Source organism: Manihot esculenta, chromosome 14 (assembly GCF_001659605.2).
Source record: "Manihot esculenta cultivar AM560-2 chromosome 14, M.esculenta_v8, whole genome shotgun sequence".
Lineage (NCBI taxonomy): Eukaryota > Viridiplantae > Streptophyta > Magnoliopsida > Malpighiales > Euphorbiaceae > Manihot > Manihot esculenta.
Window position 1 is genome coordinate 12,013,684 of NC_035174.2, and position 24,016 is coordinate 12,037,699.

At 35.1% G+C, this 24,016-nt stretch overlaps 1 protein-coding gene and 1 long non-coding RNA gene across 6 annotated transcripts in view; both read left to right on the forward strand.

Moving 5' to 3' along the window:
* LOC110600224 (ubiquitin-like domain-containing protein CIP73) overlaps positions 1 to 16,162 on the forward strand; it is a 58,600-nt gene extending 42,438 nt beyond the window's left edge. For 3 of the 5 annotated variants that reach the window (XM_043950420.1, XM_043950423.1, XM_043950421.1), the window contains 15 exons: positions 3,689 to 3,823; positions 4,288 to 4,405; positions 9,017 to 9,097; positions 10,417 to 10,526; positions 10,655 to 10,729; positions 11,055 to 11,204; positions 11,335 to 11,404; positions 11,514 to 11,689; positions 11,966 to 12,130; positions 12,210 to 12,281; positions 12,354 to 12,483; positions 12,567 to 12,974; positions 14,663 to 15,060; positions 15,211 to 15,291; positions 15,864 to 16,162. In XM_043950420.1, coding sequence (XP_043806355.1) covers positions 3,689 to 3,823; positions 4,288 to 4,405; positions 9,017 to 9,097; positions 10,417 to 10,526; positions 10,655 to 10,729; positions 11,055 to 11,204; positions 11,335 to 11,404; positions 11,514 to 11,689; positions 11,966 to 12,130; positions 12,210 to 12,281; positions 12,354 to 12,483; positions 12,567 to 12,974; positions 14,663 to 15,060; positions 15,211 to 15,291; positions 15,864 to 15,872 — 2,178 coding nt within the window. In that variant the 3' untranslated portion in view covers positions 15,873 to 16,162. Of the gene's footprint in view, positions 1 to 3,378; positions 3,516 to 3,688; positions 3,824 to 4,287; positions 4,406 to 9,016; positions 9,098 to 10,416; positions 10,527 to 10,654; positions 10,730 to 11,054; positions 11,205 to 11,334; positions 11,405 to 11,513; positions 11,690 to 11,965; positions 12,131 to 12,209; positions 12,282 to 12,353; positions 12,484 to 12,566; positions 12,975 to 14,643; positions 15,061 to 15,210; positions 15,292 to 15,863 lie in introns of those variants that run through there. The other 2 variants (XM_043950422.1, XM_043950424.1) reach the window with 2 other exon arrangements.
* LOC110600230 lies at positions 735 to 3,147 on the forward strand. Its single transcript, XR_002485664.2, has 2 exons — positions 735 to 1,610; positions 1,648 to 3,147. It is a non-coding gene; the product is annotated as an uncharacterized LOC110600230 (long non-coding RNA).
* Positions 16,163 to 24,016: the final 7,854 nt, after the last annotated feature.

The following is a 24,016-nucleotide window of genomic DNA, read 5'->3' on the forward strand; positions in this document are numbered from 1 at the left end:
CTAGAGAATGGTTCTGGATATATTTGTGGTTTGCATGTGCAATTGACCTTAAAATGCTAAACGTTTACACATTTAACGATTTTGTCCCAACCTTTTAATTTTGGCACTTTAATACAAATTTGAAAGGTTTGTAGAAATTTTATCCAAATTTGACATCAGATTTGGGGAGAGTGTGGTTTTGCTTATGTTGCATGACATGTGGCTTTTTTTATTATTAAACATGAGACCCATTTGACACCTATGCAAACTTTGCAACATAGAAAATTAAAGTTATTTTAATCAATTAAAAATTTTTTAAAAAATTATTTTAATGAATTAAACTATTCTCTTCACCATCGCTGTCTTAGTTACTCGTCGTTGTTTCAGTAACTTGTTGCCATCTCACTCACCCACATCCTCAAGACTATAAGTTTTTTCTGTTCTACTTCTCAATATACATCACACATCCTGGATCAAGTAAAGACTCTAGGTTTCCAACAAGCCACCGCTACATCCATTTCATTAGGAATTGATAATCTTTAACAATACCTTCTAAGGGATGGCAAGTCCAAGATGCTGAACAATAAAGTTTGATTTTGAAAAAAACACTATCATTATGGAAATGTACATGCAGTAGAAAAATTATGCCAATCTATTGAGTTATGGTATGCTACAAGTGAATATTTGTTACAAGAAACGAACCTGAATTTTAGGATGACAGAACCCTTTAATCCATTCCATATAATGTTTTTTTTTTTTTTTTTTCAGAAGCTAGGGAAAATATATCTCAAGTACACCAATTAGTAGGTATGAGAGGCTTAATATCAGATCCGCAAGGACAAATGATTGATTTACTCATTCCCAGCAATTTACGCGATGAAGATGATTTCTCAACTTATTGGGTTCTGTTTGATCTATGCATCATGGAATTTGTTGGATATTTATTGTTGAGCAAAATTGTTGGCTTCTTTGTGGATGGAGTTTTTCCTTTGCATTGATTTTTATTGATTGAGCTGAGAATTTGCAATATGTGAAAATGGAAGGAAATCCATATGGAGATAGAGTGAGCAATGAGAGAGATTGAATTTTTTTTTATTGATTAAAATAACTTTAGTTAATGTTTATGGGTTGGCAAGGTTTGCTTAGGTATTAAATGGATCCAACATTTAAAAATAAAAACCCACATGTCATGCTATACAAGCAAAATTATACTCTTCCTAAATGTGATTTTAAATTTGGATAAAATTTTGGCAAACATTTCAATTTTGGATTATATTATCAAAAATTAAAAGGTTTGTATAAAATCACCAAAAAAGTAAGCGTTTGGCTTTTTAAAGTCAACTAACCTTTACCTATGTGTCAAATGGGCCCATATTCAATAATAAAAAGCCACTTATAGTGCCACATCATCAATGAAACAGCCCGGCCCAAACTGACTCAAATAACTTTTGGATCCACTTTTCACTTGGCCCAAAATGGTTAATCCAAATTATTTAGTAGTTTCGTACTAGCTATTATATACAATTCCGATTATCCGTATTCCATCAATGTGGGATTTTTTCCCAAGCAGGCAGGTGAATCTCACAATCAAGCAATGTTGTCAAGGCGAGAGGTGACACTAAGGCGACAAGGTCTCTTATCGTCTTAGGCGAGAGGTGAAGCGACAAGGTCTCTTATCGTCTTAGGCGAGAGGTGAAGCGACGCCTTTTTAAAGTGAGGCGACATACGTATACATATATACATATGTGTGCGTGTGTTTATGCTACACATGTATAGATATTATATTAATCCTTCTTATTAGTTAACATAATTATCAAGATGTATATTCCTAATTAGTTAGATGAACTATAGGCATATTTATATATAAATATGTAATCTTTTTCAGAATTGGAATATACTTGAATAATGGAAGTCAACTATGTGGATATTATATTATTTATTTCCTTAATTAAGATATATATTATCTCTATAATTATGCTAACCAATATAGGAATATATGTCTAATTAGTTAGCATAATTAAAGGGATATACATCTCTAATTAATTAGTCTAATTATAAGACATAAATCCCTAATTAATTATCATTACTATGCATAGTTTTAAATCGCAGTCGCGGATAATAGAGACAGACCTATAACGGCCATAACATAATGATAATGGCTTGACACTATTCAAATTTTTCAAAACAATTTGCAAAATTCATAAAATGAATTAATATTGATAGATATAAGTCAGAATAATGTACACAACTATATAGTAGACATAAATGCTTCAACTATAGATTTTATAACTTAAATTAAATATCATTATAACAAACTACTGAAATGAAATTAAGTAATACATTGCAAATCAATTACAAAAACATAATTTGTATTAATATAGATATTAAATTTATAACATGTCCCAAATATTAAACTACAATTATAAATAACTAAAATAGATATTAAAAAAAAATGCAAAAGCAAATTATAAAAATAAAAAGAAAAACAAACTCTTCTTTTAAAAGAAAGACACTAAGAAAATGGAGTAGTGTACGATGGATAGATGGATCTAACCTTACAAGAGAAAAATGTAGGAAAAATTGAGTTGTTTGAGAGAAAAGAAGAAGAAATTTTAAAGAAAAGAGTTCTGGAACTGTTGGAACTTATTGGAACCTGCATGTAAATAAAAGAATTGAGTTATTGGTAATGGCCATTACCGTTACATAACGTTCGATAACGGTCGTTGCCGTTTCGTAGCGGTCATTACGCATGCAAATTAGAGAGACCTTTAAATAACGGGGTAACAGGTGTCAACCCTCCCATTTCTCGTTACATAACGGCCATTACATTAAGCGGCTGTTATTTAAAACCATATTATTATGGGAATCTATTGTTTAGTTAGTATCTAAAATTTAGTTCTTGAATTATCTACTTTAAAAGGAAATATGAATTAGGGTTTGGTCTTTAAACAAAAAGAAAACGAAAGGCAATACATTCTCCCCCAATTGTAATTTGAAATTAGGATAATATTTGTGCTAACCTTTCAATTTTGGACTAAATTGTAAAAATTTAAACATTTGGATAAAATTGTTAAAAAGCGCAAACGTTTGGCTTTTTAAGGATAATTGTCCATGTTTGAAAACAGGCTGGACATCACCGTACAAAATTTGGTGCAGTTTTAATAGCTTTTTTTTTTAAAAAAAAAATTCCTTTATCGTGGCCAAAACTTTCCATTCTGTGACAAATTTTCTCCGTACTGTGTTTTTAAGCAATACATAATGATTGCAATGAAGAAAATTGTGTCAACCTCCTTAGTTGGTCTTGATGCATTTATTGTGTTATAAAAAAGTGCAAATTTTAATATGTTGTCTTTTGTTTTTAACAGTTTGTATACACCACTAATGGACATTTTTTGACAGTTTGCACACTAGTTATCTGTATACAGGGGGTAGTCAAATAAATTGTCAAATCAAGATGAGGCCTTACTTTGTAGTTTCCTTAAGTTTCAATCAGTTTCTTGTTTGTCTGCCATGTATGCTGAGGGCTGTTATTTCATGTGAGTTTTCTTTTTTTTCTTTGATGGAAAACATTTGTGGCTGCATTTTTGTTGAGCTGTAAGTTTCTGTAGTCTTCCTGAAAGTGAAACTTTATTGAACTTCTTAAATAAGTGGTAATAATAATAATAATGATAATAATAATAATTTCCTGTTCTATATTTTTTCTGTGCAGGTATTTGTTGTTTTAAAGATAATGGGAGATGATGAAATTCCTCGGGCATGTGAGGCCGAAGGTTCAGAAACAACGATTGAAATAAAAATAAAAACTTTGGACTCTCAAACGCACACTTTAAGAGTGGACAAACAGGTGATTGCTTTTGCTTCCACTATATTTTGGCTTTTGCCAATTCTTTGTTCTAGTTCATGAACTGAAGCTACTTCTTATACCTAGCTATTGAAGATGTGGATAATTATAATTTGAATATCACAAAGAAAGTAAACTAGAGAAGGAATAGAGAAGTCTGATAATAAATGTATGGCCTCTGCAGCTACTTTTTTGAGGGTGGTTTTCTTCAAGCTTTTAGTTTAAAAGTTAAAACAGAGCAATGATTAACCTAATTAACTAAGACCTTTCTGAATATCTTGACAGAAAATATAGAAGAACATATCTTATAGGTGACTCAGATAAAAGGAATAATTAGATACTGATCTATTTCTTTGTTTTAAACGTGAGACATCTTATGGTATTTCCCCCTTTTAATAAATGTAAGCGCGTAAATACCTATATTGCTAGTTTTTCATCACATTTCTGTTGTTCTGAATATCCTGCAGATGCCAGTTCCTGCTCTGAAAGAACAGATTGCTTCTGTCACAGGCGTGTTATCAGAACAACAGCGTTTAATATGTCGTGGAAAAGTTTTAAAGGATGATCAACTACTATCTGCATATCGTATCCTTTATCCTTTTATAAGGCTTAAAATTTATTTCTAAATAATGATTCTGCATATAGTATGTATCTTCGCATATTATTTCACTTTATTATTATTTTTTAATGTCTCTTTATGGTCTTGAGCAAAGATATCCAAGTTTGTCAAGCTAGATATGGTTCTTTTACCTAAGAAAGAAGAGTTGTTGGACTCAAGCCATAAAATAGACAATAGCAATATTACGCTCTCTCTATTTGTGCTTGTGCATGTAATTTGAAAAATCAACTCCAAGTAGATCTATTGTTATGTCACACATGTGCACACATAGGCATGGTGTTATTTGGTGTAGATAAAAAATATGCTAGCCATAAGATCCTGCCATGTGGAACCTACGAATAGAAAGGAGGTTATGGTGGGTGGAGTGACTGCATTGTAGGACCTTTAAGATTAAGTCAATGATTTAGTAGAAAATGTAAGATTAGCAAGTCAATCACCTCAAACCCTTTTGCAGGGATTGCTAGTAAAAAAGGTTTTGCTTTATATCACTATGTAAAAAGGTCTCTAGAAGTTAGAGAGAGGGTCTAAAAATAGAGGAAGGAGATCCCTCTTAGGTGCTCCTATCATGTATTTCTACCTGTTGGTGGTTCAGTGGTTGGTGGATGCCTTTGTTTCTTTGAAAGCTGGAGTTGGTCATTTGGGACTAGCCTCTAGGAGAGGTATGATAAGAGTCATTTAATCCTTTTGTCATTATTGTATCTACAATCACTTGGTTCATGTTAGACACTGTGGTAATGATGTCTTTCCTCCCATATTTCCATGTTGAGATTCAAATTGCGCATTGTATGATTCTAACAACAATAACTAATGCTCCAATGATCCAAATGTGAGATAGCTAGTACACGCTCTTCTTAGGATAGACTGAAATACCCCCAACATGAGATTGGTTGCTGGTACGTATTTCAAGAAATCATGCCAAATATTTATGATCCTGCTTTCAGTAGGTTATTTGACATATACTTCTTTCTCTCACGTTGGACCTTCAAGTATCTAGAGAGACCGTCAATTGGACAAACATTTCATCTTATCCTGTCTTGATTATTTTTAACCATATGAATTCTTGAAGTTCAACTTTTGAGAGAATACTTATTGGGAAAATATCATTTTTCTTGATATCTTGGCATCTGATGCATTTTTCGCTAGACATTGGTTTGAAGAAAAGTTTCACCATTGAGTTGGAAAATTTAATGCTAGGCTATTTCAGTTCTCCACAAAATCTTAAGCTTGCATAATCACTATTACATGTGCTACTTTCTTCATGTCACAACAATTCCACCTTCCACCAAACTTGTCATGGTCATCCCAAAGATCTAATATCAGATAGATCAAATCCGTTATTCAACAGAATCCTAATATTGAAGTTCATCTTAGCATACTGTATTTTATTAGTAACAAAGATATTGCATTTATCTAGTAGTTTCTTATCAGATTTCTGTTATCCTATCTTAGTAGTTTCTTATATAATAATTTCTTGTATTAAACTTCTACTTTAATTAGAAGTACTATGATTGTATGAACGTCCCCTATATAAGGGGTTTCTCTTTATTCAATAAGGCAAGCTAATTAATTACGAACACATTTGATTTAAGACTTTCATTAATGAGTACGAGGTATTAAGAGCTCCCTCCAATGAGCTGCTTTCCTATCCATCGTCCTATGACACAATCCATGACCTGAGACCATAACATAGCACAAACAGGCGAACAGTTGCAATTAGGTGTGGACTTGTCAAACTTCTACCAAAATTGCCTATGCTATTTTGGTTTGGTCTCTTTTTTTTTTTTTTTGAATCTTGCCAATGAGGGACAAGCCACATTCCAACAAATTGCTTGTTTATTTAGATGTTCCATCGGGACTTGGGAGGCAATTCAACTTTTTTTTTTAAAAATTATTTTTTTGGGAAGTAGTGCTACCAAAAGTCCTTGTGGATGGACCATTCTTGTTTAGTTCTAGTTCGACAATGTTTGTCTTTAGCTTTTTGTTGTCTTGGCTTTACTTGTCCATTGTATAGTCTGAATCCCTTTGGATAGAATAATTGAGTGAGTTTAGACTTAGTATAACAAGTTGGATACAATTTCAAAAGTTAAGGATACTTATGCATGTTCTGAAGTTCAGCTATTAATTTTTTTGTGTCAGTCTACCATAACATTGGAGATAATTCCTTTTATGCTTTTGAGAGGGCATATTATGGATCATGTATCTGCTTTTCATGATCGACTCATTTCAACTTCCCAATGGAGATCTAAAATTGTCATTTTAAAAATTATCTTGCTGTAGAGTGAAATGTTCTCAAATCTCTTCCCACTGAAAATAGATTTGACTTGAGACAATTCCAGAAAATTTTCCTGCAAGTTCTTCTATATGAATGTTACTCCATTTTCCAACCTAGCTCCTTTTCCGGTAACCATTTAGAAGTTTAGACCTTTTGGAAGTTGGGGTTTTTGTGTAGTCACTAATGCTCATGAAGGTCAATTACTTGTTTTGGTAGGAGAGCCTGGTAAATTACTATCTTCTATTTAAGTTGTTTTTAGAAGCGAGTTAAATGTTTTACTCCCATCTACGTTTACATTGTTCTTTGTATTAAATCTAGTGGCTATGTGGTGATTTGTGAGAGGTTTCTCCAAAAAGTCTAAAAAGATGCTCATGGAATTTTGCTTTTAGGTATGGACTATGGAGAAGGCAAGATTTTGTCTCATTGGAAGTGATTTGGTGCTGTTGTGTTGTAAAAAATTAAAAATTAAAAAAAAATAAAGGAGTTTTGGGAACAAATTTTCTGAGTATGGCTTCTATGAGGAGAGAAGAGAGAGTTATCCCTGCTTCATTGTGAACTTTTGCCCATAGGACATCTGTTCTTATCAAAGCATCTCCTGTAGAAATCCAGGGATTGGAGGGCTTTTTTTTTTTTGTTGATTTCTCCTTCTCTCTCTCCTGCTCTCTCTCCCCCTCTCCTTTTCTTTTACTGTCCTTTGGGATACACCTTGCTTTTCTATTCATAATTCTGTTATTTCTTTTCTCTTATTTATTTATCCACCCACCCTCCTCCTCCCAAAAAAGGTTCTGATGTATTTTCTCGATACATGAATTATTTTCTACAACTAAAAACAGGTTTACTGGCCAATAACTTTTTAATTATTGTATTTTCCTTCAATGCAAAACGGAGATAAAGAAACTTAACAATTGGGAGGTCAAAAGTCATAATTTTAAGTTGCAGTTTTCTGCTAGTTCTTTTAACATGCTTGTGGGAGTGAATGTCATTTAAATGTTTGTTTTGATGGTTGAATTGTTTTTAACTTCTCATTTTTGGCCTAAAAGAAAAGTCTCATTGAGAAATCAATATTGACTACATAAGTCCATCACTGCATAGTGATGTGCATCCTTGTTTGTTAAAATGATTCATGTGTGCTAATGTGCACTTTTAATTATTAGTGAAGGATTTGAATTGTTAAAGTTAGAATAATAGAAAAGAGAAGAAAAGAACACAAGAAGATTTACATGGTTCGATTACGAGAGCCTACATCTACAGATGCAAAACCTTAAAGAGGCTACATTTTTATTGAATTGGATTATTTTCTCATAATACAAAGGCTTTTCTATATTGAATTGGATTATTTTCTCATAATATAAAGGCTTTTCTCTTTATAACGGGGGTCCAAAATATATATGGTATGATACTATAAACTAAGGGATTCTCCAACTATAATAGTTGATGTTCTGAGATCCAGAAAATAGGGTTTATAGTGGTTGTGTAAGCTTAGCTGGAGAGGAAGATGTTCCTCCCCTTTTAGCCCTTTCCCCTTTGTCCTCTAGTGACGTCTAACTGCCTCTCTATAATGACGCCACCTGTCTCTGCTACTCAGATCCATACGTACGGATGTGTTAGAGCCCCTCTACACGCCAGGCGGTCATTTAACTCCTCCCGGCGCGCATGCGGGCAGGGTTGCGAAGTGATTGGGCCTGCCTTCCCTACCTCCTATCACGTCACCGGGCTAGGCTTCCAGAGGATGGGTCTGCGCGCATGCCTGGTCCGACTTGCTTCATGTTACCGGGTTGGGGCGCTTCAAGTGAGGCTTTTTTGTTTATAAGAAAAGCCTGGTGGGCCTTGGGCCTGAACCTTCCCTTAAGGCCTGACCTTGCCCTCAGGGGTAAGAAGCCCGGCGGTCATCAATAGTAATATACCAAATCCTCCACCAAGGAGCCTTATCAAAATTGTTATGATTTTAACTTGGATCTGGTGGTTGCGGTCTATGTGTGGTGAGTTTTATCTTTCGACCGAAAAAAAAAAAAAACAAATCCCACTATTTAAGGTATATATATATATGTTCTATCTATTTAGAAATACAACTTCTATATTAAATAGGAATAACTTTCCATAACATGAATAAAATTGTTCTGAAAATCTTTTAGTTTCTGCAGAGATGTTTGCAAATTAGGGTTTAATTTGTGATGTATACGCTATCCTGCAGCAGAATTCTATTTTGCTTTGTCAAGCTGAACACATATGCTGTTCTGCTGTCATTAGACTCATTATTTTATGTTATTCAGCTGTTGATTTGATATGTTTACTTAACATGGTTTAGATGTTGAAGATGGGCATACCTTGCATCTGGTAGTCAGGCAACCTGTTCTGCCATCATCTGATGGCTTGCTCGGTCATTCAGGTTTGATTCATCATTTATCTGGTAACATCTGCTTCATTGTCTTTATATTCAAATGGTTGCTTGTTCAGGTTTAATGTATTTCAGTTTGGCATATAAGGTGATCAAGGGCCATAGTTGCTGACTGACCTCCACATGGTGGTTGATAATGACAAATGAAACCAAATCCTCCCATCCCCACCCCCTTTTCTGACCTAAGGTGTCCCCATAAAAAGTATTGGTATATGTACTTGTACAACTGTATCAACCACCTTTACTGTCATATTTGGAAGCAACAAACATTCTGATGTCCTGAGGAGTTCATCCCTCTTTATGCATGGCAGATTTGGACAAATCTGTCCTTGTGTACTTCTGGCAGGTTAAGTTTGATAAAATTAGGGATTCTGAAGACGATTTCAGTATTGAAAGAGAATATTCCTAGCTTGTTAAGAATAGTAACCAATTCCAGGCAGGAGAATTTGCAATTGAAGAAAACATCTTCCTAGAGAATTGCTACTCCTAACTTCAGATACTCCGACTATTCATTTTGCCATGCCGTACCCGTGTTGACATGACACTTCATGGGATATGACATGGAATATGTGTCCGGCACATATTCGTGCACTCGGACATTTGAGTGATACATTCATGTATAGTTAATAGAGCATTCTTTTCTCAAGATGCAAAGCATGTATTTAGATAAAATTAGTTATTTAGTTGTATTTTGGATGATATATTTGGTAGTAATTGATCATTTAATTAGACGGTAATTATTACTACATAACTTTTTATTTTTTTTATTCTAGTTTATTTTATATAACATAATGTATTTAAGCACCCGTGTCTAAATTTAGATCCATATTTATGTATTTTCTATTTAAAAAGTTGACAAGTCAGACATAGGGATGTACATTCATTTTGGACACCTGTATTTGAGTCCAAGTAACATAGCTCCTAACTAGAAATAAGCTTGTGTTTTTGCATATAGTTATGCTATGCCTCTTGTAAAATCCAGAGAAAGAGGATCTACGGGAAACCTTTGACCAATAAATACATATTCAAGTTTATTTCCTTTTATGTACCATTACAACACTTCATGGTGAAATTAATAAGAAAAGAAAAGGAAACAATAAAATTGGTCCTTGTGGAATGAGCATATTTGCAGTTTGCGTGCTTCTTGTGGAATGTTATTCTAATGACTGAAGTAACGATGCCATATGCTTTAGTTACTCTGCCATATATGACTTCCATCTTCTGTTCAGTATGTTGACTGTGTGTATCATGGTGGTGTTTGCATTTGCACTAAAACCAGTGAAGTTTAACTACAGTTACCAATATTGCAGCAACTGATCCGGCATCAAGTACAAGTCGTGGTCATGTGGCCCCTAGTGTTGTAATAGAAACATTTAGTGTGCCTGATCAAGGGGATGGAGTTCCTCCAGAAATCAGTAGGGTGAGAGTACAACTAGCTGTTGAATGGAGAGTGTTGTTTGATCTCCGTAGGCTTTGAAATTTTGCATATAATATTATAATTATCTGTTTTTCCTTTCTTTCTTTTTTTTCTTTCTTTGTTTCGAGCAGATTGTTTCTGCTGTTCTTGGTTCATTTGGATTCTCAAATATTGGAAGTGGCAATGAAGGAGTTGATGCTGCAGGGGTAAATATCAGTTTGATCTATGGAAACTAGTGCCAGTAGGTTGTATGATGTCTTGTTCTAATTCTACTTTTCAGCCATGAGACAGGATGGATTTTTTTTCCCTACCCTCTTCCTCTGTTCTTCCCTTTCTCTTCACACCATGTAGAGGCAAATAAATATATAAAAACCTATTGCAAATTGTTTCATGTTTCCTTATATGTCATAGATAAATTGGGTAACATTCTTTTCTTATAAAAAGGTATCATCCTTTGCAAAATTGAAACTGTCTTTTAATGTCCGACTACAGCTATAAGCATATGTTTACATATTTACTTATTGGTAACAGCGTGACCAGCATAGATCATCAGCTGCTAGTGGTACACCAGATGCAGGTGGGCTGCAACCTGAGCAAGGTGGGAGCAGAGTTCAGTCTGATAGATCACAAAGTGCTTTTGGCCTCCCAACAGGAGTCTCTTTGGAGTCCTTAAATCCCCTTGTAAGTTTGGGATCCCTCTGCTATTCCCCCCCCCCCAACCAAATTCACTTCTTTTATATCTGAAATAGATCTTATGGACATATTTCTTATTTGATTTTCACATACTGTGTAATATTCTTGGTCATTATAGGTAATTCCTGATTCTTTGACAACTTTGTCCCAATATCTGAGTCTTATGAGGCGTGAATTCAATTCTATTGGTCAGTTCTTTGTGTAATTTCTGAATTCTATCAGTTTGATGTATTTAGTTGCTTGTATAATACTGGTTTCTTGAGTCATTGATGTGTTTGTGATTCATTATAATGACAGGCAGAGGGGAAAACATTGCCCAAGCTGAGGCCACACAAAGGACTGAGCAAAGGGACTCTAATGCCGCATCAAGGTCAGGAGCTGTACATGAAAGGCTTCCGACACCTGCATCCTTGGCTGAAGTGATGCAGTCTAGCAGACAATTTATCAATGAACAAGTTGCAGAAAGCTTACAAGTGTGTTATTTAGTGCTAGCTTACCTGCTTAATATGTTTCCATTCTTTTTATTTTATTCTCCCTTATTATTTTTCTAGCCTACTGTATATTGCTTTATGTTGAAGCTTAGTTGCTAAAGGGCATAGGAAACTAGTATTTTATTATGGTTTTCATGTTCATCAAGTCATTTAACTTTTTTCTAATCTATATTGACCTTAAAAGATTCATTTATTCCATCTCAAAATTAAAAATGCATTGTTTATTCGCACTCCCCTCTCTTTTTTGTATATTGGCAGCAACTTGCAAGGCAATTAGAGAACCAAGCAAATGTTACAGATCCTGCAGCACGATTGAGCACTCAGTCCAGTGCATGGAGGACTGGAGTTCAACTACATAATTTAGGTGCATTTCTACTTGAACTTGGACGGACTACAATGACTCTTCGACTAGGTCAAGCACCGGTAAGATTATTTCAAATTTATTATCTATGGCATATTAGTTGTCATTTTCTGAGGCATGTTTTTTATCATCCTTATACAGTCTGAAGCTGTGGTTAATGCCGGTCCTGCAGTATTCATAAATCAATCTGGTCCTAATCCTCTAATGGTTCAGGTCATAAGCCCAGCATCTTTTACATTAATTTCAAATTATTTTTATTTCTGCTGATGGGAAAAATACTTGCAGCCTCTTCCTTTTCAACCAGGAGCAGGCTTTGGTGCCATCCCTGTGGGATCTGTGCAGCATGGATCTGGTTTGGTTAATGGTATTGGTACTGGGTTTCTTCCAAGGCGTATTGATATACAAATTCGAAGAGGTATGCTGTAAATTTGGCACCTGGGGTAATGGCTGCATTGATGTAAATCATATACCTAACCAATACTCTTTTTCTAATCAAAGGTTCCTCAACAACCTCCCCCAATCTTAATCGTGAGGAACAAGTTGATATTCAGCAGCCCCCAGGGCAGAGAAACCAAGGAACAGATTCTGGTGGTGAAAGTCTTGGCAATCAAACAGCATCTAGGGTCACAGAGAATTCAGTTTTTGGTGGAGAGACTGGAGTACGGGTTGTACCAATTAGAACCATGGTTGCAGCAGTTCCTGGTCCATTCAGTCGCTTTCCTTCTGAATCTCCTAGTAATTCTATAGGATTATATTATCCTCTTCTTGGAAGATTCCAGCATGTCAGTGGTGCGCGAGGATCTCAAGAATCTGCTGAGCATCATCCTGCTGGTGTTCAGACTGAACAGCAGTCAACTTCTGAACCTGCTGTGCAACGATCAAGCGCTGAACATCAGATAAGAGATGGTAATGGAACTAATGCATTTCTCATTTCATATAGAGGTTGTAGTTTTTAGTAATGAACATCTCTTTTAGGGTTGGGTAAAATTTAGTTAAATTGGAATAACCAAACTGAATTGAACCAAATCAAAGATTTGGTTACATTTATTAGGTAATTTTCACTTTGGTTTTAGATTCAGTTTTTAAAATAAGATATTTTTGTAAGAACAATCTGAACCTCTACAAAACTCGCTGTTTTATGTTAAGTTTAGGTTAAGTCTGTTTCTTTCTTCTCCTTCTTAGTTGCACCACTCTTCTACCCCCTTGTTCTCTTGATTTTACTCGATTTCATTTGTTCCTCTACTTTTCTCTTCCACTGAGGCCTCTTTGTGCCTGTTAAACTTTGATTTCTTTCTCTATTTCACTTTCCATCCTCTTGCCCCTCCTGATTGCTCCTTTTCAAGTCCACTCTGCTGTTACCTGTAATACTCTCATTTTATTATTTGGCTGTGAGAACCCCTTGCTGCTTCTGTACCATCATCAGGCTGCATGTCAAATCGCTCACTCAAGCGCCTCGATAAAGACTGAAAAGAAGAAGAGAACACACCCGATGCCGAGGATGAGGACACTGGAGCTCAAAGATGTTTCCATGCCCCCATATTTTTTTCCTCTTTCTATTTTTTGTTGCTGAAAAAATAATTTTTTTGGAGTTTCCTTTATTGAAGTTTGCACAAGGAATATAGCAAGGTTTCATGAAATTGCTTAGGACTAGTGGCAAATTGAAGTTCGTTTTCATTTCACATTCTTTGCTTCAGGGAAATGTTGTGTTGTTTTATTAGAATTATTTCTTATTGCCTTCTTTTGTTGGTTTGCTTCTTAGGGTGCGATTTCTTCTGTTTTTCGCATATTAAATTTCACCGTGAAGTTTAATTAATGATATTCTGGAATTGATTTTGTCCTGGATTTTTTTTTTTCGTGGGAGTATTGATTAACATGGGAACATGGCAATGGCATTCCCAGCACATAACTGATGAACTTAACTGATTCAGTTCTAAATTTTCTGCTGATTCAGTTAAGTTTTTACTTTTGGTAAATATTAGGTTTGTTTTATTCGGTGTTCCTGTTTTCCAGATTTAACTAGACTGACCAGCTCACCCATAATCTCTTCTGGTTGAAAGCTCAAGAGGCGTGAACTTGTTATTATTAGTAGTAGTATCTTGTTTGTTTTCTTTTCTTTTTTGTTTTATATTTGCTCGTTTGAAGTTGATACTTTCACTTCTGGCTGCTACTTGAGCATCTGCATAATGACACATTCTAGCTGCTTCATTCATGCATGGGATTGGAGGTATCAATTTTGCTGGATATGATTAGGATTCTTTTAAACCCTTTGAAACATGCAACTTAAACAGTCTTTACATAAACTTATGTTTGGCTTATATATTTAAATAGAAGCTATGATACACACAATCATGCATATGCACCTGCTGATTTGTGTGCATGTGCAGAATATGCCATGAGTGCATTAGCTGAAATATAAGGTTACAGGATGAGTCGGTCAGTAAAATGTGTAGATCCTATTAAAATTAATGCCAGGATATGTGTTGGTTGCTTATCATTCCTTGCTTTAGTAGTTGATATAATATAGGACAAGGTTGGGGTTTAGTCAACTGTCCTCTTTTAGTTGACCAGGACATAGATTTTATGTTTTTTTCCAGGATCAATACCAACTTCCAACTTAAGACAACAGGAGCCTTCTAGTACTCGTAGCATAAATATCAACATTCTGTCAGCTAGTGGAAACCAAAACAATTCTGAATCTGAGAGACAGAACAGTATTTTGCAGCTTATAAGGAACCTCCTTCCAGTTGGGGAAATCCAGGTGGACTCAGGCTTACAGGGAATGGCTACTGGTTCTAGCCCTGGGAATGCAGGGGGATCCTCTGCTCCTGTTGAAGCACAATCAGGAGTTACTGATGAAGGGATATTTTTATCTAATTTGCTTCATGAAATTATGCCGATCATATCTCAATGTGTGGCAGCAGAACCAAATGTTATTCCTCGGGAAGATCCACACGACATTGAGCATCAGAGAGCTCAAGGATCTTCTACCCAGGTACAGTGATAAACCAGTTGCTTTTTACTAGACTATTTAGACCTCGTGTCATTACAAACTCTGGATAGCAGTTCTGAATGTAACTTGAAGCCCTCAAACATGTGGCAGTTAAGCTTTATAATTTCATCACAAGGATTTTTTTTATCTCAGGCTGAACAAGCTGATGTTGGGACATCTCGTCAACGTAGTGATGATATTGAACCTGGCCTTCCAAATCCAAAACGTCAAAAGGTAAATGCATATTTTATTTCTGCTGTCCTGTTTAAACTCGACCTTTCTTTTCTTTCACACAATGAATGTATTATTTGTGAATCAAAGTTTCTTAGATTCGCTGAGAACTTATTAAGAAAAGCACGTAACTGTCTTTGATGACTTCCTTGGTGCATTTTCAAGATATTTGATTTTTGTGCATGTTAAGTCAATAACTATAGGGTATAGGATCTTGAAGATGCCAATGAAATGTATTGAAGGTAAATGCTTACTTGTTGGAGTTTCTGTAAGCTCCATAGAGACGGGTCAAAATGTTGCACGGGATTTTATCTATAAATATGTGAGGTTGTGCACAATACTGAATATTCGGGGAAATTTGTTTCCAATCATCACACTTGACTAGTTTAGCACCTCGTGTATGGTGTCAGGGCCTATCTTTCCTGTTTTTGTAAGGTAAGTGGTGAACAACAGATTATGCTGATTCTTAATAATTCTAGGAAAGATTATTAGCTTTTGTTGCATGAAACGAAATTAGAAACTGTCTCTCTTCTCAGGCTGCAGAATTTCTAACCTCTTTTTTTCTATAAATGCAGACAGAGTGATTCAACGAGAAAGAGGATTTAAGCAGTGCATTGTTGAGATTGTGATTAATGATTGCAGAGGGTTCTGAATAAAACAACTGTTCTACAGGTGAATACCAGCTTGTCCTGTTTTGTGAAATGTAGTGCATCTTGTTTTTTTTCCATTGCAAACAGGATGGCATCAAATTTCATCAAGTTGATAGGCGTTGTCCTGAAAAGAAACTATTTTTTTTTCTTAATTTGTATCATTCTAGTATATTGTATTACATTCGCACTGTTATCTTTATCTTTTTATATGCACCTTCATGACATCCTCCAACTTTTTGAACAACCCGCCCTTTGGGTTTTAGATCTTCACTCAGCAATCTAGTGGGCAATTGTTATAAGATCGACCTTACTTGAGAAAGAGTTTAATAATCGATAGATCAAATATTTATATTGAGATTTGTGCATAATTTAATTACGTACAAATTCAGATGTAAATATTTAATTTAATAATTGTTAAGTTCATGGTCAGTTGGCTATAATTCACATGATTGTCAATGATGTGGAATTGGTGTTTGAGCAAATGTTGTATATTTATAAACCAGGGAGAATCCTCTGGATGTGAAACTCCTGGTATGGACTTCTCATGAAGACGCACCTGGTTTTTGTTACCCTGGAGTTCATCTCGCTTTAGCTCAATGAAATCTGAAATCAGAAAATCACCTTGGTTATTCATTGAATTACGAGAGATCTTTGGCCGCCAGAATCATGGGTTTCTAAAATGTTTCATTTGGGTCATAGAAATTGAATATCAAAGAGTGATGAATTTGTTGGGATTCTATTTCTTTGATGATATTGGGAGAGTTGAGTCGTACAATGGAAGATTTCCCAAATTCCAACTATGAAGAATTTGAAATATTAAGAAAATGATTTGCTAGTCAAATATTCATCCATGAATTCAATTCAGTACGAGAAATTAAACTAATGTTAGATTGAGTGATAGGGTGAGCATAGGAAACAGCAAGTTGAAGTCAAAGATTAACCAAACCATTTAGGTTTAAATATTTTATTTATTTTTATCCGATGGATCACAATTTCTAAGAATTGGGATTGACAATATTGATTTTATTCCATTTATCAAATGCTTCACGATTTATAGTAACTTCATACAAAAAGCATTTTCCATTTTAGAAAAGAAAACGAAAATCCTCATGGCTCCAGTAATTTTCTTTTGGGGATCTTGAAATTTGCAAAATGTTATTGCTTAATTCCAACCTTCTGCGCTGTTTAGCCATTTTTTTATTCTCTTTTTTCTTTCACCAATTCTTTTTTCCCATATTCATTTTACACTTTACAGAAAATTAATTATTCGGATTTTATAGTTTGTACTCTTAACAATTTTGAATTCTTTTCCAAAATGATATAGACGATAATAATCGTAGTTTCAGCCTTTCTCTTTTACTATTAATTTAAAAATATTAAAAATTAATTATATTTGTTATATGTGATAGGAGCATTAACAATACAAAATAGTTTTCTACAAAATTTTTCTAAAACTGAAGGTTGGCTGAGGCAGAAGGGATGCGTGAAGATTTTTTTATGGTTTGCAAGAAAGTAGTTTCAGCTGTCCAATCTGATTAAGAGCATTATTCGAGTATGGGGTCATTATCCGAGCCTGCAAAGATTTATTGAGGCAAGCAAACTCACTTTTCTGTCTTCTGGCATAGGCAGACTAATCAGGCTGCTGGTATTCTTATCAAGATGTCTAATATCTGGGTTGAAACTCCATAACTTTAAAAAATAGTAAAATTATTTAAAATTATAAATTTTATTACGATTATATTTAATCTTCAAATTTTGATATAATCTTAAAATTTGAATAGAAAAAAAATGTATCTTGATAATAGGACAAAATGACATATATTGTTTTATAATATTTATATATGTCACGTGGATAAAAACCAATAGAAAAAAAAATTTAAAATTTATAGTTATTTTACAGTTTAATTCAAAACTTTAAAAATTGATATAATTCTACTCAAAATCTCTTAATTTATTTTTTTTCCATCTCTAACTGCCCTGGTGTAAAAAATCAGCGCTTCAACTTTTTTATATTTGCCACTAGTTTCAACAAATATCGCAATAGGTTGGTGTGAGCAGTATCTAATTTAAATCGAAATAACTAACCGAACTGATCAATTTTGAAAATTTGATTCAATTCTTTTTTTTTATTCGGTTTAATTCGATTTCAAATTTGTTAAAAATCGGTGATTTTGATTCAGTTTGATTTTAGGACCAAAAATTTTGATTAGACTAAACCGAATAAATACGTCGTTTAATTGATATCTAATTTAAAAGACTAATCCGTTGTCGCTCTAAGCTCTCTACCCACTCCAATCTCCACGCATAGTCGCTCTTCACTACGGCTACGCGACTCCTTTATCACTCTCCGGTCTCCATACATTGTCACTCTCCCATCTCCATGCATCATCAGCGTCGCTTCATCGCTCTTTAGATATGTTACGCGACTCCTCCGTCCTCTCAATCAGCCTTTCACCATCTCACGCCGCGCTTTCACTCTGTTTATCGGTCTCCAAGACCAAGAGGCAAGAGGACTCCATTATTAAGGATAAAGACTAACTATAACAGTTTTATCTATTTTTAGTATTTGAGTTATAGCTGTATACTTATCTTGTATTTAGTTAGTTGTACAATTGTATTATATAAGCTTCTGTAATACGTTCAGTAAATAATACAAAAACCTTTTTCTCTATATGGTATCAGAGCCGCAATCTGCTCTCACGAGTTTTCTGATCCAATTTTCTTAAACTTTAATTAATGGCTTCGTCATCTATTACTGTTATTCAATTAAATGCTCCAATGCATCATCAGCGTCGCTTCATCGCTCTTTAGATATGTTACGCGACTCCTCCGTCCTCTCAATCAGCCTTTCACCATCTCACGCCGCGCTTTCACTCTGTTTATCGGTCTCCAAGACCAAGAGGCAAGAGGACTCCATTATTAAGGATAAAGACTAACTATAACAGTTTTATCTATTTTTAGTATTTGAGTTATAGCTGTATACTTATTTTTAGTATTTGAGTTATAGCTGTATACTTATCTTGTATTTAGTTAGTTGTACAATTGTATTATATAAGCTTCTGTAATACGTTCAGTAAATAATACAAAAACCCTTTTCTCTATATGGTATCAGAGCCGCAATCTGCTCTCACGAGTTTTCTGATCCAATTTTCTTAAACTTTAATTAATGGCTTCGTCATCTATTACTGTTATTCAATTAAATGCTCCAATGCATCATCAGCGTCGCTTCATCGCTCTTTAGATATGTTACGCGACTCCTCCGTCCTCTCAATCAGCCTTTCACCATCTCACGCCGCGCTTTCACTCTATTTATCGGTCTCCAAGACCAAGAGGCAAGAGGACTCCATTATTAAGGATAAAGACTAACTATAACAGTTTTATCTATTTTTAGTATTTGAGTTATAGCTGTATACTTATTTTTAGTATTTGAGTTATAGTTGTATACTTATCTTGTATTTAGTTAGTTGTAGACTTGTATTATATAAGCTTCTGTAATACGTTCAGTAAATAATACAAAAACCCTTTTCTCTATATGGTATCAGAGCCGCAATCTGCTTTCACGAGTTTTCTGATCTAATTTTCTTAAACTTTAATTAATGGCTTCGTCATCTATTACTGTTATTCAATTAAATGCTCCAACGCATTTTCCTATTAAACTTACTCAGGAGAATTTTCTTATTTGGAGAAAATAGATCCAATCAACCTTAATTGGTCTTGATTTACTTGATTTTATTGATGGTTCACGGGTTGCACCATCACAATTTCTTTCTGAAAAAGACAAAACAGCCAACCCAGCTTTCGCCTTATGGTTTCGACAAGATTAAATCTTGATCAGTGCTCTTTTAGGAAGTTGTTCCGATACTATTCAAACCTTGATTTCTTCAGCCAATACTGCCAAAGAAGCATGGGATCGGCTTCACCAGAGTTTTGCTAATGTTTCTCGTTCTAGAATTTTGTCCTTAAAGACTAAATTAGCACAGAACTCTAAGGGAACCAAACCGATTGCTGTTTTTCTCAATGAGATGAGGGCTATTGCAGATGAGCTTGCTCTTACCCAGAATCCGGTGAGTGATGATGATTTAATTGTTTATATTATCACGCGATTGGGAGATGATTACAGTCCCATAGTTGCTGCGTTAAAAGTTCGTGAAACCCCAATAACCTTTTCTGATCTCTTTGAAAAACTTACTGATCATGAACGATCCTTATAAGAAAAAGATTCCACAACTGTTTCAGCTACGTCACAAGTGATTGCTACTGTCAATTACACTCAACGTTCTAGAGGGCGTTCACAAAATCAGAATGACAATTATAATCGATCTCCACAAAACTACAATTATTCTGAAAATCGACGTGGTGGTCGTGGTTCTTACTCTGGTGGTCGAGGTCGAGGTTGAGGTTCTTATCGACCTGATGTGGTATGTCAATTTTGTGAATATACTGGGCATACTACTGCTGAATGTCGCAAATTGGCTCGCTTTCTTAAGGAGAATAATATGTCTTTGAAGACTGATACCTCTCATTCTTTAGCACCGATACCTGCAGTTAATGTTACTTCTGCTATGACTGCTTCTTCTCCACAACAATGGTTGTTTGATAGCGGAGCTTCTCATCATGTTGTGTCGAATCCAGCTTCTTTGCAAAGCTATTCTGACTATGGAGGTCCTGAGGAAGTACAACTTGGTGATGGTAAAACGCTTGCTGTATCACATACTGGTTTTGTGCAAATTCATGCTTACTCTAAGAATTTATCATTGCCTAATGTGTTATGTGTGCCTAATCTGCGCAAGAATTTGGTTTCAATTGCTAAGTTATGTCGCACTAATCATGTTTCTGTGGAATTTTTTCCATCTTATTTTGTTGTGAAGGATCTGTACACGGGGGCGTCTCTGCTACGGGGAGAGAACATTGATGATATCTACTGTGCAAGTTTTTCCAAAGTTAATTCTCAACGTCCTCAGCTGAATGTTACTACTCGGTGTCTGTCTTTGCTTTCTGAATGGCATCACAAGCTTGGTCATCCCAACAATAAAGTCTTTTTGTTAGTACTTCGAAATATTGGTCTTCAGTCTATGTCTAACTATGTTTCTAGTTTTCATTGTACTTCCTGCTCTATGAGCAAGAGTCATAAATTACCGTTTTCTGAGAATTCTCTTGTTAGTAATAAGCCTTTGCAACTTGTTTATTCCGATGTTTGGGGTCCTACACAAAAATCTATTGATGGCTATGAGTATTACGTTACATTTATTGATCACTATTCTAAGTATGTTTGGCTATATCCCATGAAGAAGAAATCTGATACTCATGATTTGTTTATCCACTTTCAGAAATTGGTTGAAAATTATTTTCACACTAAAATTATTTCTGTGTTCACTGATAATGGTGGGGAGTATCAAAAGCTTAAGCATCATTTTTTGTCTTGTGGTATTTCACATTATACAACACCTCCACATACGCCAGAGCATAATGGTACTGCTGAACGTCGTCATCGCTCAATAGTTGAAACAGGTCTTGCTATGTTACAATTTTCGTCTTTACCTTCTAATTATTGGTCTCATGCTTTCCAGGCTGCTGTTTATTTGCTCAATCGGTTGCCTTCGTCCGCTATTTCGTTTCAAACACCTTTCTCTAGATTGTTTGGTATGTCTCATAATTTTAAGAGATTGAAATATTTTAGTTGTCTTTGTTTTCCATGGCTAAGGCCATATAATAATTCTAAACTTCAGTGTCGTTCATTGCCTTGTATTTTTCTTGGATATTCTCCAACTCAATATGCATACAAATGTTACGATCCAAAGGCTAATCGTTTGTATTTGTCTCGTTATGTTCAATTTGTTGAGCATATTTTTCCATCTGAAACTTGCACTAGTTCTCATCAATTTACAGATTATTTTCGAGATGCTTCTTGTACAGGTTCAGCACAACAACAAAATTCATCACCTGTTGCACCAACTGCAGTTGCTTCGGTTCCATTGGCAATTTCTATTCCAAGTGATTCTGATTTGTTAGTTTCGAGTACTGGTTCAGAATCTATTACAGCATTATCAGCAGAATCTGATCAATCTGCCATGCCATTAATTAGTACTGAGACTCAACAAGTTGAACCTTTGATGACTGAATCTTCTACTGCTGATTTAGATTTGCCACTACCGATTGTTTCACAAGACTCAGTTCCAGCTCCTGTACAACGGCAGCAGCGACAAAGGAAGCCTAACTCAAAGTATTTTAATTCTTCTTTTGTTAATCTTACAACTAAATATCCTTTACAGGATAAACTCGAGCCAAGAACAGTTAAACAAGCTCTGACAAGTTCACTTTGGCGGCAGGCGATGGATTCAGAGTACAATGCTCTTTTGCAAAATAAAACTTGGGAGCTGGTTCCGAGAGACAAACATCATCTTATTAGTTGCAAATGGGTGTTTCGGATTAAGCGTAAACCGAATGGTACTATTGATAAGTACAAGGCACGTTTGGTTGCCAAAGGATTTCTTCAGGAACCTGGGCGTGATTATTTTGATACATTTAGTCCGGTTACAAAACCGGTCACAATTCGGGTAGTTCTTACTCTTGCAATTTCTAAAGGATGGCAGTTAAGGCAATTGGATGTAAATAATGCCTTTTTACATGGCACACTTTATGAAGATGTCTACATGCAGCAACCTCCAGGATATGTGCAACCTGAGTTTTCTTATTATGTTTGCAAACTGAAGAAGTCTCTTTATGGTTTGAAACAGGCTCTACGAGCTTGGTATCTTGAACTTACTTCTTTTTTGCTCAAACTTGATTTTCGCAAATCAAATGCCAATGCGTCCTTGTTTATTTTTTCCTCCAATGGGATTACTGCATATTTTCTAGTATATGTTGATGATATTGTACTTACAGGTAATAACAATCATTTTCTGAATACCTGTGCATAGAAGCTATCTGCTCAGTTCTCTATCAAAGATTTGGGAATATTAAATCATTTTTTGGGGGTTGAAGTAATTTCTACAGCTGCAGGATTATTTCTTTCGCAACATCGACATATTGCTAATTTGTTAGACCGATTTGATATGGCTGGAGCTAAAGAGGTGAATACTCCTATGTCTACAGGAGACAAGCTGATCTTAAATGATGGTTCTAGTTCGACTGATTCCACCGTATATCGCCAAATTGTTGGATCTCTTCAATATTTGGCAATTACGCGTCCTGATGTTTCTTTTGCAGTGAATCGGCTGTCACAGTTTATGCATGCACCGACGCAAACTCATCTTCAAGCACTGAAACGTGTTTTGCGATATCTCAAAGGAACCATACATTATGGCTTATTTCTCAATCGAAATTTCACTCATACTCTGTCTGCCTTCTCTGATTCTGATTGGGGTGGTGTCCTTGATAATGGGCGGTCTACAACTGCTTATGTTCTATATCTTGGTTCTAATATTATCTCTTGGAAATCTAGTCGGCAAAAGACTGTCTCACGATCTTCTACAGAGGCTGAGTACAAAGCCTTAGCCAATGCTGCAGCAGAGGTATTTTGGGTTCAAAGTTTATTACAAGATTTGGGAGCACCAATATCACAACCACCAGTCCTTCATTGTGATAATCTTGGTGCGACTTACTTCTGCGCCAATCTAATCTATCATACTAGGATGAAGCATCTTGCACTGGATTACCATTTTGTTCGCGAGAAAATTAATGCTGGACAGTTAAGGGTTCTTCACATAAGTTCAAAAGATCAAGTTGCTGATGTGCTTACAAAGGCTTTGGGACGAACTCAGTTTTGTTACTTTAGAACCAAGATTGGAGTCTCCAATGGCGCCTCAATCTTGCGGGGGCGTATTAAGGATAAAGACTAACTATAACAGTTTTATCTATTTTTAGTATTTGAGTTATAGCTGTATACTTATCTTGTATTTAGTAAGTTGTAGATATTAAGGATAAAGACTAACTATAACAGTTTTATCTATTTTTAGTATTTGAGTTATAGCTATATACTTATTTTTACTATTTGAGTTATAGCTGTATACTTATCTTGTCTTTAGTTAGTTGTAGACTTGTATTATATAAACTTCTGTAATACGTTCAGTAAGTAATAC